The sequence below is a fragment of the Mercenaria mercenaria genome, chromosome 7 (assembly GCF_021730395.1).
Source record: "Mercenaria mercenaria strain notata chromosome 7, MADL_Memer_1, whole genome shotgun sequence".
Taxonomy (NCBI): domain Eukaryota; kingdom Metazoa; phylum Mollusca; class Bivalvia; order Venerida; family Veneridae; genus Mercenaria; species Mercenaria mercenaria.
Window position 1 is genome coordinate 1,627,757 of NC_069367.1, and position 17,429 is coordinate 1,645,185.

Consider the following 17,429-nt stretch of genomic DNA (forward strand, 5'->3'; position numbering starts at 1 on the left):
AAAAAGTAATAACTCGTCAGATGATTTCTAATAAGAGCTGTCTGATGACAGCGCGCTCGACCTTTGAAAGGCTTGTCAATAAAATAGATTTTATAACAGTTCTGTTACAACTGTGTCGCAGTAGGCTAAGGGTCAAAATTATAAAACCTCAGGTTGGAAACAATTGTGTATTTTCGCTGCGTCATAAAAACTAACCGAAAGCTAATTTCTTCGATCATTTGGACTAATCTTAAATAATTGCTTTAAATCAAACAAAATTCCGACATACGTCTCAAATATACAAAACATATCAACATTAATAGCAATCTGCTGAAATTGGTTCAATGTTGAATAGTTATCCTCGTAAAATATTATGAATTTGACTGAAAATCTTAACCGAAAATGCGTTCAAGATGCAAGAAAACTGTACTTTCTGGCATCCAAAATCTTAAATTTTTTTTTGGATGTGATCCACCGAAACCCCCTTTATAGAAGCGGGAAATCCCCCTAGCTCGTGCCCTCCCCCTTTGGCGTCCCATGGCCGGACCACTTTTCGAAGCCGGCGACGGCCCTGACTTGCTGTAATTGACATGCACTTACAATGGCAGAAATTTGTATGCACTATTCACTGCAAAGGGTGCATAGTTCTGTTTAAATACAAGTCCAAGATATGCGACCTTTTATACTGACCCTTAACATAGCTTTGTAGTCTCAATCCAATAGTCCTAGTACTTAGAAAGATTTTAAGTTGCATGCAAAACCTCGATATGAACTAAGTAGACAAATGAGTATAATTCTGTTAAAATGCAATCGAGACTTATTGGACTTCGCCCAGTGACTGTATGAAATGACCCCAAGACATGTGTGAAATTACAATATAATAGCCCCCAAGTACTTACAAAGGCAGAAAATTGTACCTGTATTAACACATGAATCTTCTGAATATAAAACGGCGTCTAATTTTGTTAAAAAAACAAGTTACATTTCTATGATCTCGACCTGTGACTATATTTACTGACCCTAAAGACATATTTGAAAGTTTGGATCCAATGTATCAATGCACTGCACAGATAGTTAATAGACAGAATAATTTTAATCAAATTTCTAAGTTAAAAAGTGGCATAACTCTTAAACTATTGCTGACAGAGCAATGCCAAACTATTGTGACAGAGCAATGCCCCTTGTCGTACATGTTCACACTGTCACTACACACATGTGTTCAAAGTTTTAGTTGAATACCCTTGATATTGTTTGAGATATTTGAATTTATCAAAACCTTTAACCAGAATTTGTAAGTTAAAAAGGGGCATAACGCTGAAAATATTGATGACAGAGTAATGTCCCTTGTCTTATATATGCACACTGTCCTTATATGCAAGTATTCCAAGTCTCATTTGAATATCTTTGGCTTTATCAAAACTTTAACCACAATTTTTAAGTTAAAGAGGGGATTAACTCTGAAAATATTGCTGACAGAGTAATTTCCCTTGTCATACATGTGCACACTGTCATTATATGCAAGCATTCCAACTCTCAATTTAATATCTTTGATAGTGTTTAAGATATTTGACATCATAAAAACACTTCAACCAACGCCGACGCCGGAGTGAGTAGTAAAGCTCTCCATAGTCTTCGAGTAGTCGAGCTAAAACTGAGGGTTTTGTTCGATCCAAGAGGTAACCGCAAACTATATGTAAGAACGAAACTTTTATTGTCTATCAGGATATGTACACGCCAATTGATGTATCCTATGCACAGTTGAATGCACTAAGGTAAAATTGTTACCATTTCCTTTACGTGATAGATTTTACCAATATGTCAAGGATGTCATTTTATAAAATGGTTTCAGATACATCCTTTACCTGTAACAAAAACAAAATAAACGTTAATGGAAAGAGGCAAACAAGAACAAGATGACGTAAGACTAACACCGTCTTCAGGTTTACGTGTTGTTATATTTTCTGGTCCTTTAAGATCATGGTGTCCATTCAATGCATGTGTAATAGAGTTCCGCTTAAGCCGATGCTAGAGGCGTGAGCGGTGTTGCACTTTCCATTACCTCTCATGAACAAACTTAATAAAACCGAGTCTGCTATTATTTTGTTTGATTGCATTCTATGCTTCTAAAGTATCTTCATACAGATTTTATTAACAATCACAACAGTAATCTTTAAATAGCCGTGTGGCAGTTGTAAAATGTCTGTGCTTACTTGGATTCAGTATTGTTATATTTTCTGGTCCTTTGGGATCATGGAGTCCATTCAATACACATGTAATAGAGTTCCGCTGAAGCCGATGCTAGGGGGCGTGAGAGGTGTTGCACTTTCCATTACCTCTCATGAACAGACGCAATAAAACCGAGTCTGCTATTATTTTGCTTGGTCTGCAATTATTTTGCTTGGTTGCATTTTATGCTTCTAAAGGATCTTCTTAAAGATCTCAAACAGCTGATTCTATCGAAAATAGGAAAATAAATACAGACGTTTTAAAACAGCTGATTTTATTGCAAATAGGAAAATAAATAAAGACGATACGATATCATACAGATGAGGCAGTTAAAACTTCATCTTGAAAATAAGGAAATACTAAAAACAAACAAGAACGTTTTATGTTACTTAATTTGTTTCAATAGAAAAACAGATGTACCTCAGTAACAAACGTTTGTCTCGCTATACATATAAAAGTTTCATTTAAGAAATAATAAATCTGTTCCTATATTTTATCAGTTAACAAAATATGGGCAGGAGTTTGGATGCGTAATAATTAAATCACGAGTGCGTAATAATTGATAAAATTATTAGAACATATTCATTATTTCGATTCTAACAACGCAAATAATTCGCATTTTACAGTACTACATTTTCAGCAAAATACGTCATTCGGGTCGTATGCTGTTACAATTTACCCCCTATGGTTAGCATAGCGTTGCATAGCCAATGGAACGTATAGATATTTGTTTCTTTTTTATCAGAATTTTGAGAAGTATTTATAAATTAGTAATCTAACAGCTCGCAAACTAATTATGAACAGAATCATCAAGTTACCAGCTTAACTTTTATATGACGTCACATCATTATGACGTCATACTTTATGTCATACATTTATGACGTCACCGCTGAATCATAATTGAGCTAACTGAATTCGCTCATAGAGATCAAAACGCGTTTTACGGTCCTACACATAAGTCAGTATGACTTTTTATCATGTTTATGTTTTTGAAATGCTGTTTTCAACCGTTTGACCCTGTATTGGAACTGAGTAGAATCTCTTATGTCACAATCATAGGGGGTGAAATGTAGCAACCAATCATATTTTATCGTAGATTCATGTATAAGCGACTTTGCTATATGTTTATATAGCAACTGCTGCGGAGAGTGTTAGAAATCTTCTTCATATATATTTCTTCTATAATATCACACATATCGAGTATGTTGTCATTTTAAAGATTTTTAATAATACCTGCAGTTGTGTTCACGCGTTATAACGTAACGTAAGTAACAAATATAGTTTTCTGTAAACATTGCAATTAGTCTGTATATCAATATATTTCATTCAAAATGTTTCAAATAATTTATCTCGCATTCTCATTTTTTTTTATCTGTCAGGTGTTGCTTGAGAAAAACACATTTTAATATAGATGAAACATTTTGCATTCTATTAGATTACATAACGTAAAAGATAGAATGCATCAGATGAATGCATTTGTATAATCAATTAAACTCTTCGTCATTTCACTATCAAGACATTTCTAATCTAAGAATTTCATAAAAGTAGTCAAGACTTCTTTGTTTAGTTTTGATTCATTTCTTGATTATGAAGATGAAGTAAAATCAGTAGAATCTATATGTTGTAGTAGTCTTGTGTATATATATTCTTTAATTTCCAATAAATCAACTATATTGGGAAACATGGTTTACTGATACTTTTACTATTTTAGCTATACCAAATCAGTTTTTGTATCATTCATATTGTACTATTTATTTGACCTGTCACAGCTTGTTCCCAGCTTTCATTATATTCTGTTCACACCTCTATAAGATTAATATGAAAGCTAGAAACATGTTTTGACAGTTCAAATAATATCACAATACGTACATTATATGCGTGAAACCTTTTTAAGGAAGTACAGGTAAGATTTTAAGATACTTTTTTACTCAAAAGAGAAAAAGAAAAAACATTGTACCATGTTGCATTCAAGCCAGTGAGAAATAAATCTGCACAGGATACAGTTTTTGTCACTGCTTATCAATTTTCTTTCTTAACATACTCATATGTTTTTAATACCTCTTGTGTGCAACTAATGTCTTAACTGAGCGACTTTTTTATTTTATCTCACAGGGTAGCCGACCAGCTAAACGTATTTTTCATGTAAATGTTTGAATACGTCCCTGAATGTTCTCCCCCTTGTTTAAAATAGACATCACATAAAAACCTTATCAGTACATTTAATTGCTTTCTCAAATTTGCCTTATCCTTTTAACTCCTGTTATTTCTAGGAAAAATGAGTTTAAAGTGTGGGGGTAGTCTTCCCTGCCACCACAACTCTTGCTCCTACGCCTATAACATCAATATTAAATCCACAGAAGTCATTTACCAGCCTTCATGTCAGCGATGAAAATATCTATAGTAATGTTAAGCTCATTTATCTGTATTCAAGTGATCGAGGTAGCACTATGAAGGTGGGCATTGGCTACAAGTAGAATACTGAAAAGTTATTCATGAAGACGCTCAATCCGAACACGCTATTTTCGCTTGAAAGTTATACGTTGGAAAGTTATAATAGAAAGAGCAGTATTACTATTATCGCTATATAACTTCCATGTATTACCGTTGGAAATTATAGCAGATCAACAATTAAAAAAACAGCTACAGCTATGATTGTTACTGTTGTAATTCACAACATGGAGTATGTATTGCACAAGGTTGATACATAGCTTTATTACTAACTGCTTCATCGCCGGTGACTGTATGAGATACACTGTGATATCAGATTTAGCAATTTATGCATATTCTTGTATAACAAGAGCTGTCCGTAAGACAGCAAGCTCGACTTTTCCCAATGCTTTACTCTAAATTAGAGGTTTGCCAGAAAAAGGGGTTTAACTCAATCAAATACATAACCAGAGTTATGGGAATTGTTTCTATTGATGTGGACTTTGACAGTAATTAACTATAATAAGTTGCAAGTCAATAGCTTTGATAGTAACATAGGTATTTCACTTTATCAAAACCTTTAACAAAGAAATTCCAAATTATAGAGGTATTACTCCGTCAAAATTCAAATCAGAGTTATGGGGATTGTTTCTCCTAATGTAGACTTTGATAGTAAATAACTATAATAAGTTTTAAGTCAAAAGCTTTGATAGTAACAGAAATATTTGACTTTATCAAAAACTTTAAACAAAAGCATTCTAAGTTAAAAAGGTGCAAAACTCTGTCAAAATTCTGTCAAGTCAATAGTTTTGATATTAATAGAGGTATTTGACTTTATCAAAAACTTTAACCAACGGCAACGGCAATGGGGACGCCGAAGCCGGAGCATGTGCAATAGCTCTACTTTTTCTTCGAAAAGTTGAGCTAAAACTACTTTTTACACTGGATCGGGGCATGTAAAATCGTGTATAGGGAAAAGTTTGTTGCTTGAATCGCATGTAACTTGTGCGATTGTTTATTTATAGGAATCATGTGATCGATTTTGGAAAGTATCAAACGGTTTTTATTTGATATCTCACAAACTTTATATAAAAATCTTTGAAGCAGGTATACAAGTTCGTACTCAAAATAACTCATATGTAAAAATATTATTCTCGTAATTGTGTTCCGGTTTACTGAATTTTTAAGTAATATGCTTAAGTGCAGTCCATTTTCATTTTTCGTTACTGAATTAAATAAGAATTGCTTTTGGAATATAGATGTTCCCTTTATTTCCAGCTAGTATGCGCCATATGAGCTTTATAAATGATTCCATTTAATACCCGAAAAAGGTTGATAGATTTGAAACAACACCGGTAGAATTGCTTGACAATACCTTATCAAACTTTAGAAGTGTACCAGCGGACCTTTGTATTCTCTTAACAAACGGCTGTAACAGTTTTTTTTTGCTGGAAGGACAGCCGACATGGCTTCAGTTCCAATGTGAGTGTAAGGTACGAAAGGCAATATTATGTATGTAGTTCCACAACATCTGCTAAAATCTTGTTTGGTGTGTGTTGTGGGGGCGACGGAATCAAGATGGGTAATGGGTGGTTTTGGCGGGGAGAATAATGTGTGTGTGTTTGGGGGTGGGGGTGGGGGGGGGGGGAAGGGGGTGTAGGTTGTGAACTGTTGCACTCCTCAAACCGTCTCATTCTTACCCACTTCGGATAAAATATTCCAAGTTTACATTCAATACCTGGAAGATTATTAAGTTATAGTCTGGACACAAATCTGACCATGCTGTCACAAACAGACTTGGTTTAGTCACCCTGCACATCTTGTCATTGCCGCCTACCTGTATAACAAGATTAAAGACAATACCTTAAACAGTTGTTGAGTTATGCTCTGGACACAAGATATCAATTGACAAATTTGACTTTTGAGCTCCATTTGTGACCACGACTTCTAACCTATCGACCTGGTTCATGGGCTCTGTCGTGTTATTGTCACCTACATATATGCTAACTTCTAAGTCAATATCTTCAATAGTTACTAAGTTATGCTCCGGGCGCGAAATACTATGGGCAAGTTTGACCTTCAAAGAGACACTGATGGTTGGCTGCAATATGGATCACCTACTTGGCCTGTCCAATCACCCCACTTAGTTTCAACATTCTGGGCCTAGTGGTTCCCAAGTTATAAATTGGATACGGTTGTCCATTTTCAGGCTCCTGCGACATTGACCTTTAACAGAGTGACCCCAAAATCATTAGGGGTCATCTACTCTGCATGTACAACCATCCTATAAAGTTTGAACATTCTGGGTCAAGTGGTTCTCAAGTTATTGAATGGAAAGAGTTTTCTATGTTTAGCCCCCTGTGACCTTGACCTTTGATGGAGTGAATCCAAAATCAATAGGATCATCTCCTCTGCATGTCCAATCAGCCTATGAAGTTTCAGCCTTCTGGGTCAAGTGGTTCTTAAGTTATTTATCGGAAATCGTTTTTCATGTTCAGGTCCCTGTGACATTGACCTTTAACAAAGTGACCCCGAAAGCAAAAGGGTTCATCTACTCTGCATGACGAATCATCCTTTGAAGTTTCAACATTCTGGGTCAAGTAGTTCTCAAGTTACTGATCGGAAATGACGTTCTATGTTCAGGCCCCTGTAACCTTGACCTTTAATAGAGTAACCCCAAAATCAAAAGGTGTCATCTGCTCTGCATGACCAATCACCCTATTAAGTTTCAACAATCTGGGTCAAGTGGTTCTCAAGTTATTGACCAGAAATTGTTTTCCATGTTCAGGCCCCTGTGATCTTGACCTTTGATCAAGTGATCCTAAAATCAACAGGCGTCATCTACTTTGCATGTACAATCATCTTATGACGCTTCAACATTCTGTGTCAAGTGGTTCTCAAGTTAATGACCGGAAATTGTTTTCCATGCTCAGGCCCCTGTGACATTGACCTTTAATGGAGTGACGCTTAAATCGATAGGGGTCATCTCTGCATGACCAATCATCCTATGAAGTTTCAACATTCTTGGTCGGGTGGTTCTCAAATTACTAACATGAAACGGTCTTCCATGTTCAGGCTCCTGTGATCTTGACCTTTAACGGAGTGAACCCAAAATAAATAGGATCATCTACTCTGCATGTCCAATCATCCTATGAAGTTCCAACATTCTGGGTCAAGTGGTTCATAAGTTATTGATCGGAAATGGTTTTTCATGTTCAGGCTCCTGTGACCTTGACCTTTAACAAAGTGACCCCAAAACCGAAAGGGTACATCTACTCTGCATGACAAATCATCCTATGAAGTTTCAACATTCTGGGTCAAGCAGTTCTCAACTTACTGACCGGAAATGACGTTCCATTTCCAGGCCACTTTGACTTTGACCTTTAACAAAGTACCCCAAAATCAATAGGTGTCATCTGCTCTGCATGACCAATTATCCTAGAAAGTTTCAACATTCTGGGTCAAGTGGTTCTCAAGTTACAGAATGGAAATGGTTTTCCTTGTTAAGGCCCCAGTGACCTTGACCTTTACCACAGTGACCCCAAAATCAATAGGTGTCATCTACTTTGCCAGGCTAATCATCGTATGAAGTTTCAACATTCTGGGTCAATGGGTTCTTAAGTTATTGATCGTAAATTGTTTTCCATGTACAGGTCCATGTGACCTTGACGGAGTGACCCCAAAAGCTATAGGGGTCGTCTACTCCATAAGCCCCGCCATCCTATGACGTTTGCAGATTCTAGGTCACATTATGCGGGCATTGGAAATAGAAACCTGTGCAGTCATATTCTGCAGTCGGTGACCAGTCGCTTATTTTTGAAAATATTTGTTTCCGAATTAATGGGGAAAATGTCTGATACATTGAATGGAAAACATTTAAATAATTCAGTAATCTGATTAGTTTTTATTTAACGAGACATTATATATGTATGCAATATATACAAAAATGGAAAACAAATGTGTGGACTTTTGCAACAAGGCCCTTATCCTCTTCATAAATGTGTCAAAATATATGAGACAGAGACTTCTTAACATGTAGAAAATCTAATTTTAACAAATTTAACAGTGATAAAATATAACTGTCCTTCACAAGAAACTCCCGTTCAAGAATGTATTTTATTCATCTTACCCTGAGTAGGAACTATTACTGCAATCAATTCTAAATAAATGAAAATATCTTTTGCCCAGTTACATTTAATTAATTCCTGATTACTCTTTGGTCGATGTTGGTGACTTCAAAGGGCAAGGTCTAAATACTGCAGAATAAATTGATACGGTGATGTGATAACATGAAGTCACATGAACAAGAACGTATCTTTATTACCTTTATCAATAGGAATGGACTACAGTTTAATTCCAAGCATTTCTTTATCATCTTAACGCTTGATAATTTCAAATCAATTCATAGTTTAGATAAGTATCCCATTTGTGTGATACTTCGAACTGCTGTGTTTAAGGGTATCCGATATGGATTATTTTGCACGTGCAATCCATGGCTCAGTAATTTTTCGATAACATGGGTGTGTAAAGCATTTCTACTTAGCAGATGGTGATCAAATTTCAAAATGCTTTTATGACTGGATACATTTCTTAGAATATTTTCATATAAAATGTCTAGTTGAAAAAGTCCACAAGTATACATTACGGTATAGATAAACACTATATACAAAAACAGAGGTAATTTATTTTCTCTTCAGTGGAATTCAAACAATTTACTCTACAAAAGCACTGGATATTCTACACTTAAAACTATATACAAAAATAGGAATATTATATTCAATAATTTAAACAATTTCCTAAATCAAACTTAAACGAAACACTCTAAGTGATTTATGCAAATATGATATGATATAAATTGTGGCATAAACTGATGGGACCACATTTTGATTCGGAATTTGAAAGTAACAGATATTTGAAATAGTTTTCACAAAATGGCAACACAGATTCGCTTCTATTTTCACTTATTAAACCTGACATTTCATGTATTTCAATTCATTTTAAGATACATTTGGACAAAGTTCGGAATCATTAATTGTAAAGGATAGCTTGAAAGTTACATCTGTTATTATAATTATAGATGACCATTTCAAATTTATTTGCATGTAAATTTATTGTCCATGTGAAGAATTCTCTATTTTACTATGGAAATAAAAGTTTTAAGCAATTTCTTGACCTTCACTGATGCATATTAGTGCCGCAATCAATACTACTGTAGAGATAACGCATGATCTTTCGTGTTATAACATCTGCAGATTACCGCGAGTAACAGCATATTCAGAGGGGTTTTAAGGATGGTACATGCGCTAATGCTGATCTAGCATTAAACGTAAACAATAAATGAATATACTGTCCATATAAATTATTATATTTCCATGAAATTGGTGGGAAAATATGCGTTATCATGCTGACATCATTTCTTTTTGAATTATGTGTATTGGTGTCATAACATGTTTACGAACTGCCGAGAAATGTGCATATATGTAAAAAAGATGTTTTAACAGCACGTTGGCGTGAGAAACTCTCTGTTAACATTTACTCTCCTGTTAAAACACTCTGAACGATGACAAAAAAGCAGTTTTATGCTATAATAGCATCAAACATCCTACAAAGTGGTCACATTTTCTGGTGCTTTGAGATCATGTTGTTCATTCAATGTATCTGTATAAGAGATCTGCTTGTGTTGTACATTTTATTACCCTTCACGATCAGATTGACTCAACCACAGTCTGCTGTTACTTAAATTTTTACTTAGTTTCGTAATATGCTTACAATGTTTTTTTTTTGTATAGTTTATTATATACTAACCATTAAACATAGATAAAACACAGAATATAATAAATTTATTCTTTTAACCTTAACACTTTAGTAATTTGTAAAATGTTTATTTGTGATATTACTGTTTCTAACACTCTTCTTACATTTTTTTTCTGTTGGAGATGCTTATATATTTACCTAAAATCAAATCACTAGTTTGAATAATTGCAGTTTTGCACCTTCACTAGAACTATTACAAATGGCAAGTCTTGTCTTGTCCTTTGAGAAACAAATGTTGTAAGGAAATAACATATCTATCTTATGAGATGCTACAATTTTTCCTAACGGGGAAATCTGTACAATGCTGTGTGTTCCTTTACTACAAACAAAGACACAATCAAACGGTCCTACTGCTACACGTTTTGGTTCTCTGATTTGATCATCCTTAACATCGATTCTGGTGTTGTTTGTGGTATCGTATATAAAGACAGTGTGATTATCTCTATCAGTGAGAGCAACTTTGTCACTGTTTCTTATATATGTACATGAACTGGTACCAATAGAGTAGTTTTTGTCCTGAAAGTCGATACTGAAATATTTCTCATCTCCTGACAGAGATACAATACGAACTGGCCTATGATCATCGACAGTTCCAACAACAAAGTGCCCCTCATCTTTCATACATATAGATTCATAGTGCGACGTTACTTTACATATCCTATTTGAAGTTATTTTGTTAGATTTACTGACACGCAGAAAGTCTATCTTGTATCCACCGCTACTTGTTATCACTACTTCCTCCTCAGATATAGCAACAACACGCAGTGGTATATACGATAACTGATATGATCCTACTTCCTCAAGCTTCTCATTGTAAATCAAGCACTTCTCGTTATAATTATCAACTGCAACCAGTCTACCATCCGGCAAAAAATCCATACCTGTTAGAAACGGTCGTTTCCCGTTTTTAATCTGCTTCAGTTCCAGTACATTATCCATGAACAACTGTACTGGCCTGGTGTCTGGAGTCTCCACATGTACCGATAGTATTGCAATTTGTTCTGGTAAGTTTAAATGTTCAAGATGTAAAGACACAATATTGATATCTGTCAGAGACTGCAATTTGTTTCTAAATGCCTCTATCCGATATTGAGAAATAACTTTTTGTGGGGTTGTGCCACATTTAGTCATATTAATCAGTGGAAGTTTGGCTTGTTCAGATTTCTCAATGACATGCTCGCAGTATTTTCGATTTTTCTTTATTTCTTTCAATGTATTACTTTTCATTTCATTAGCTTTTTCTTTTATTTTTTGTGCTTCAGAATCAAATAGCTTCAATAACTCATTTCTATATTCATCTAACCTTGCAGGAATACTTTCTACATTCCTGTTTACATCTCTTTCAATGGAAGACAACCATGTAAGAAGCAGGTGTGCTTCGTATTGTAGTCGAGGTATTTCCATTGTTGGATTGTGTTTAGACTCGCATGTTTCTTCAGAAATGGAATCAATTGTACTGCAGTGTTCATGTTTCTCCTTTACGCACATCTCACAGCAAAGTTTATTGTCAGATTTGCAGATATGTGTTATGCTTTTTTTATGATCATCACACTTATCATAACCCTTCATGTCTAGCTTAAATGGCATACCTTTTTCTATTCTTTGCCGATTGTGCGTCTTCTCAACAGTGTGGATGCGTTGGCTGCATTCAGTGCACATAAACTGACAACAGACTTCACAATAAATTGTTGCTGTTGTAGTGTTGCTGACGTGGGAACAAACCTCACAATCAGGCAATGTATCGGGAAATGTAGAATGTGTGAAATCATCTGTGTATCCTAAGAGGAAACAAACCTATGTGTTTTAGTTTCTTTCATTTTAAAAACATGTTTAGAAAATTAAGATATATATTTTATCTGTAATGATTGATTAAGCAAACACTGCAATAAACAAGCGGGTCATGATGACTCTGTATCGCTCACCTGTTAAAACTTGGCCTTGGAATCATCAAGATAAACATTTTGACCAAGCTTCATGAAGTTAGGGTCATAAATGTGGCCTCTACAGTGTTAACAAGTTTTTCTTTGATTTGGGTACTGACATAGATTTTGACCCCACATGACCCAGTTTCGAACTTGGCATAGGAATCATCAAGAAGAACTCATGAAGAACTCATGAAGATAAGTTCATACATGTGGCCTCAAGAGTGTCAACAAACTTTTCCTTTCATTTCACCAGGAGACCTAATTTTTTGACCCCATATGACCCAGATTTTAACTTGGTATAGGAATCATATCAAAGCATAAATGAAACCTCTATATGGCTGAAAGGTCCAAAATAGAAAATTTTGCCTCTTTTAGGAGCAGTAACTCTAGAACCCATGATGGAATAAAGCGGGAGTTCGAAAGAAACCGAGATATTATTGAGACTTAATTTGTATATAAGTGTGTTTAAAATCGAATGTGAAATGTCACTTCTATCGTGTTAACATGGTAAAAACTAACAAATTTTGGCTTTTTTCGGGAGTCAATCAGGGGCTGTAACTCCGAAACCTATGATTTGATCTGCCGGACTCATCATGGAAAAATGGCAAATTTTGGCTCTTTAAGAGGATGATGGGATCTGGCCATTTTTTAAAAGGAATCCAGATATTATGCCAATAAAAGTTGCTTGCAATCAATTACAAAATGTGGTCTCTATCGTGTTCACAAGCCAAAACAGGGTTCAAATTTAGACAAGCATACTAGCTAAATGCTAGTGAAATTTTAAAATAGCTAGTGGGTTTGAAATGTACTAGCTAATTTCAGCTAGTCAATAATATAACAAGCAAATGTCTTCAGAGCTTTAATAAAGTTTAATTGTTTTGAATGCACATATTTTCTTCATGAAAGAAATATTATCATTTATGTTTATGATATTTTATTGTTCAACAAAAAAATGGCCCAAGCTATTTTATGCTAATAGAAAATGGTTTTGTTTGTGACTGGCTACTACTAATAAACTTTGATAATGTGGCAGTTGACCTAAATCCAATTGACACTGTTTATTTTCCAATATAGGTAAATCCAATATTTGCTTTACAATAGATCTATGACGGATTATCTTTGAACACCCCTGGACTTATTGGACTCAACTGCCACATTATCAAAGTTTAATAGTAACAGAGATCAATCAGTAAGTTTTGGCCAGTAAAATAATAATAGAGTAAATATTATTAACGTTAGCCGGTAGCTTTTCATTTTAGCTAGTGACAAAAAAGGGCACTTGCTAATTTCAGCTAGTAAAAACTATTGTTAAATATGACCACTGAAAAATAGCAAATTTTGGCCCTTCAAGGGTCCATCGCTCTGGAATCCATGATGGGATCTGGCCAGTTTTCGAAAAGAACCGAGATATTACACCAACAAAAGTTGTTTCGAAGTTTGATTAAAATTGATTGCAAAATGCTGTCTCTATCGTGTATTGCGGACAGACGGACGAAAGACGATCGCAAAAGTGACATGTGAGCTATAAAACCATCGCCAGATTATTTTAAAAATATCATGAAAATAATATATACAATATACTATATTAAACATCAATCAGTAGAGACATTTCATTCAATAAAGCGGAATTATGCGCATTTTCAAGTAAACATCCAGCTAAAATAGAGTTTGTGTAAAAAAGGTGGAGGAAATTAAAGCTTTTAACCCAATATACCAAACTATTCCTGTAACCAGTACGAACTATTAACTTTCCAAACATGTCTTTTTTATTTAGACTGGGGCAGTCTTTTTCAGAAAAGTCAAACTATACGCAGGAGATGCTTCCCTTCAACTTTAGAAATCTCTACCTAAGAGAGGTCACTGCGTATAAGATTGAAGAAAAGAACTATTATTTTATTAGTCCAGTTTCTTTATTTCTAAAGCATAAACTTCAAATACGTATGTGGCATTATCGTAAAATTAACACATTTAAGTGCACAGCAACCGAAAATTGCTTTTATAAAACATTCACCAAAAACACTTTGTGCAGTAAGATGCGCATAATGCCACTTTAAATAACTTTTTCTTTGAAAAAATATTTTTACCAGCTTGCAGTTTCTGTAATTCCCCCATTAATCTCTGCTCAACATCTGTAAAAGAAATATTCTGTTTATTGTGATTAAAACACGGCAATATTGATGTTACGTCGACATGTTTTTGGCGCAGTACAGGTGCAAGAAATGATTCTTTGTTCATCCACTTTTATAATGTAAAAAAACAACAACAAGGAGCTGCATTTTCAAAACGCAAAATCATGTCAGGAGTGTATTACCAAAGATTGTTACCATATGATGGCCAAGGTCATCTATTTATAGGTCAGTTTGTGGATATTACCACAAGGTTTGTTGAGTGTGAGTATGAACTAAATTTTATCATTTACGTGGGTAGTAGGTCCTGAAATTTTGCATATTTAGGTTAAAAGTTTAAAGCTGAAGGTCAAATGAGGGTCAAGGTCATTTAAAAGTTCAGTTTGTAGGATTGCTGAGTGTGACTACGAACTAAATCGGATAATCAATGTGGGCTAAAGGCGAAAGGGTAAAGTCTGGTAAACTAATCTGTTGTTTTTTGAGGTTTTATATTTGAGGTGCGGTCAAGATCACCTATGTATAGGCTATTGTATGGGTCTTGCCACAAGGTTTAATGAGTCTGAATATTGACTAAATTGGGTCATTTACGCTGGCTGTAGGACTATAAAATGTTGTGCTTTTAAGTTTTGAAGATGAAGGTCATATGAGGTTCAAGGTCACCTATGTGCAAGTCAATGTGTATGTCTTATCACAAACATGATTGAGTGTGAATATGAACTAAATCGGCTCATTAATGCGGGCTGTAGGCGAACTGGTTTGTACGGACAGGCGAACAGTTAATCGCTCTTATGTCTGGGGCATGAAAATCGTATAGGAATAGCAGAATCATGTTTGAATGTAAGGATAACGCATATTATTCGTGCAGAATCCCGATGAATTGGCTGGTGCCCCGAGTCTGGTAGGATATGTGACATGAGGGACTCTGCTGATGTTTTAATATTAAACAATTATGCGTCATAAAATGTGTAATAATGCTAAAAAGATTCACAACTTATGCCATTTTAAAACCTGATGTAAATTCTCTTTATCTTACAAAAAGTAAGTGTTTTACATTTTTTGCATGAAATCTAAGTCTAGTTAGCTTTAGTAATATTATACCAAAGAAATATCTCTTCTTTTTAATAAAGCACATACAACAGCAAATCTGCAACCTTTTAATATTACGTTCACTATTTCGAATGTATATAACAAACCATCTTTGTACCTCATGGGGGTGGGGGCATCCCTGGCCGAAAGGTTATGGCCGTTTACTTAAATCACTTGCCCCTCATCGATGTGGGTTCGAGCCTCACTCGGGGCGTTGCATTCTTAATGTAAGGAAGCCAGCTGGCTTACGGAAGGTCGGTGGTTCTACTAAAGTGCCCGCTCGTGATGAAATAATGCACGGAAGGGCACCCGGGGATTTCCTCCGCTATCAAAGCTGGAAAGTTGCCATATGACATATATTTGTGCCGGTGCGACGTTAAACTAAACAAAATAAATAATTTGTACCTGATAGGAATTCTTGCATGCGGTTTTCTGATGCTTTGACTTCTTGCACAATATCTTCCGATTGTTTCTCCAACATTCCTTCAAAATCTTGTAACAGCTCGTCTTCATTTCTCAGCTCTTTTACGTATTTTAAAGCAGTTGCCGCATCAAGAGGTTCGCTTGCAAACTTCTGTATTAATTTTGAGCATTTAGTCTGTAGAGTCACATCAAGGCCTAGGCACAATTTGGTCAATGCGTCTTCCAGATCTGTTTTCAAGGTGTTGTAATCAGCGAGTTCAACCGAAGCCGTGGAATTATGCGCTAATCTATTTCTTGTTTCCTTTATAATTTTAATGTGCTGCTTGTCAGTGGTAGAAAGATTTATCACATCTTGTAGAACAACTGTCAGCACAGAAAGGTCAAGGTCTTCAACATCCGGGGTTCCATTCTTAGGAAACAGTACGAGATACTGGGACTTTATAAGCTTCTTCTTCAGTTTTGGTTCGTGAGCTTTCAGGATGACATCAAGTGTAATACCTGTAAGTTCTCTATCAATGATACCTTTACAAACCAGCATGCCTCCTTGAACGAGGGTCAGCAGAAGCCGTATGTAATATTCCGTTTGCACATTCATCTTCTGAAATGATAAATTTATTAATGTTAATCTTCAACAGTTGGGTTTCATGTCATATGTCTACGGTGTGATATCTCCTCATACTCCTCATTTATATAGATGAAGAAACATATATATATATATATACTATCTGGCCTTAGCAAAGTGATGTGTTTGGATCAGGACAAACTTAAACAAAAGGACATAAGGGACTATTCTAATACGCTCGTGAATCTTGCGTCAAGACATGACCTTCTGACCTCACCTTTGTCCAAGTAAAAGAGAATATGTAGCTGTGACTGTCCCTTAATTAATGCAATCAAACAGAACCATTCTGAACCAACATCCAGCAGTTTATGAGCAATTCTTTGAAATTTGAAACTTGTTTTTATTTCTGATATAAAGTGAACACAAGTCGATCAGTTTGAATAAGCTTGAAAAAGGGTGATACAACGATGTTTCTGGTCAGTTTAGTAAAAATCCATCAAGCAGCTGATTTGAAGAAATTGCCTAAAATATTGCAAGCGTTAAATCTGGCAGACCCTAAGCGGGTTACTGACACTACACACAGTCAGTCAAATGCTTGGCTGAGCAAAAGTATAATCTATTGGCTGGCTGACCCTAAGTGCAGTCAAATGGATGGCTGATTCTAAGCAGTCAAGTGAGTGGCTAACCTTAAGTGCAGTAAAAGGGTTAGCTGACCGTAAGTCTAGTCAAACGGGAGGCTGACCCGAAAGGTATATTCCAATGGGTGACTGAACCTTAGTGAAGTTTAAGGGTAGGCTGACCCAAAGTGCAGTCAAATGGCTGGCTGACCCTAAGTGCAGTCAAGTTATTGGTTAACTCTAA

General features: G+C 35.4%; 1 protein-coding gene across 1 annotated transcript; it reads right to left on the reverse strand.

Moving 5' to 3' along the window:
- Nucleotides 1-9,888: 9,888 nt before the first annotated feature.
- LOC123555182 (uncharacterized) lies at nucleotides 9,889-16,600 on the reverse strand. The gene is made up of 3 exons (XM_053547358.1): nucleotides 15,989-16,600; nucleotides 14,456-14,500; nucleotides 9,889-12,224 (listed from the first exon to the last, which is right to left on the reverse strand). Exons 1-3 carry the CDS (start codon nucleotides 16,542-16,544, stop codon nucleotides 10,591-10,593), a joined length of 2,235 nt encoding a protein of 744 aa, XP_053403333.1. The 5' UTR covers nucleotides 16,545-16,600; the 3' UTR covers nucleotides 9,889-10,590.
- Nucleotides 16,601-17,429: the final 829 nt, after the last annotated feature.

Excerpts from the sequence above, each read along its gene's own strand:
- LOC123555182 (XM_053547358.1), bottom strand. The coding sequence starts at position 16,544 with ATGCTGGTTTGTAAAGGTATCATTGATAGAGAACTTACAGGTATTACA. Across the intron at positions 14,501-15,988 it reads CATGCAAGAATTCCTATCAG|ATGTTGAGCAGAGATTAATG; the intron begins GTACAAATTATT and ends TTTCTTTTACAG. Across the intron at positions 12,225-14,455 it reads ATTACAGAAACTGCAAGCTG|GATACACAGATGATTTCACA; the intron begins GTAAAAATATTT and ends GTTTCCTCTTAG.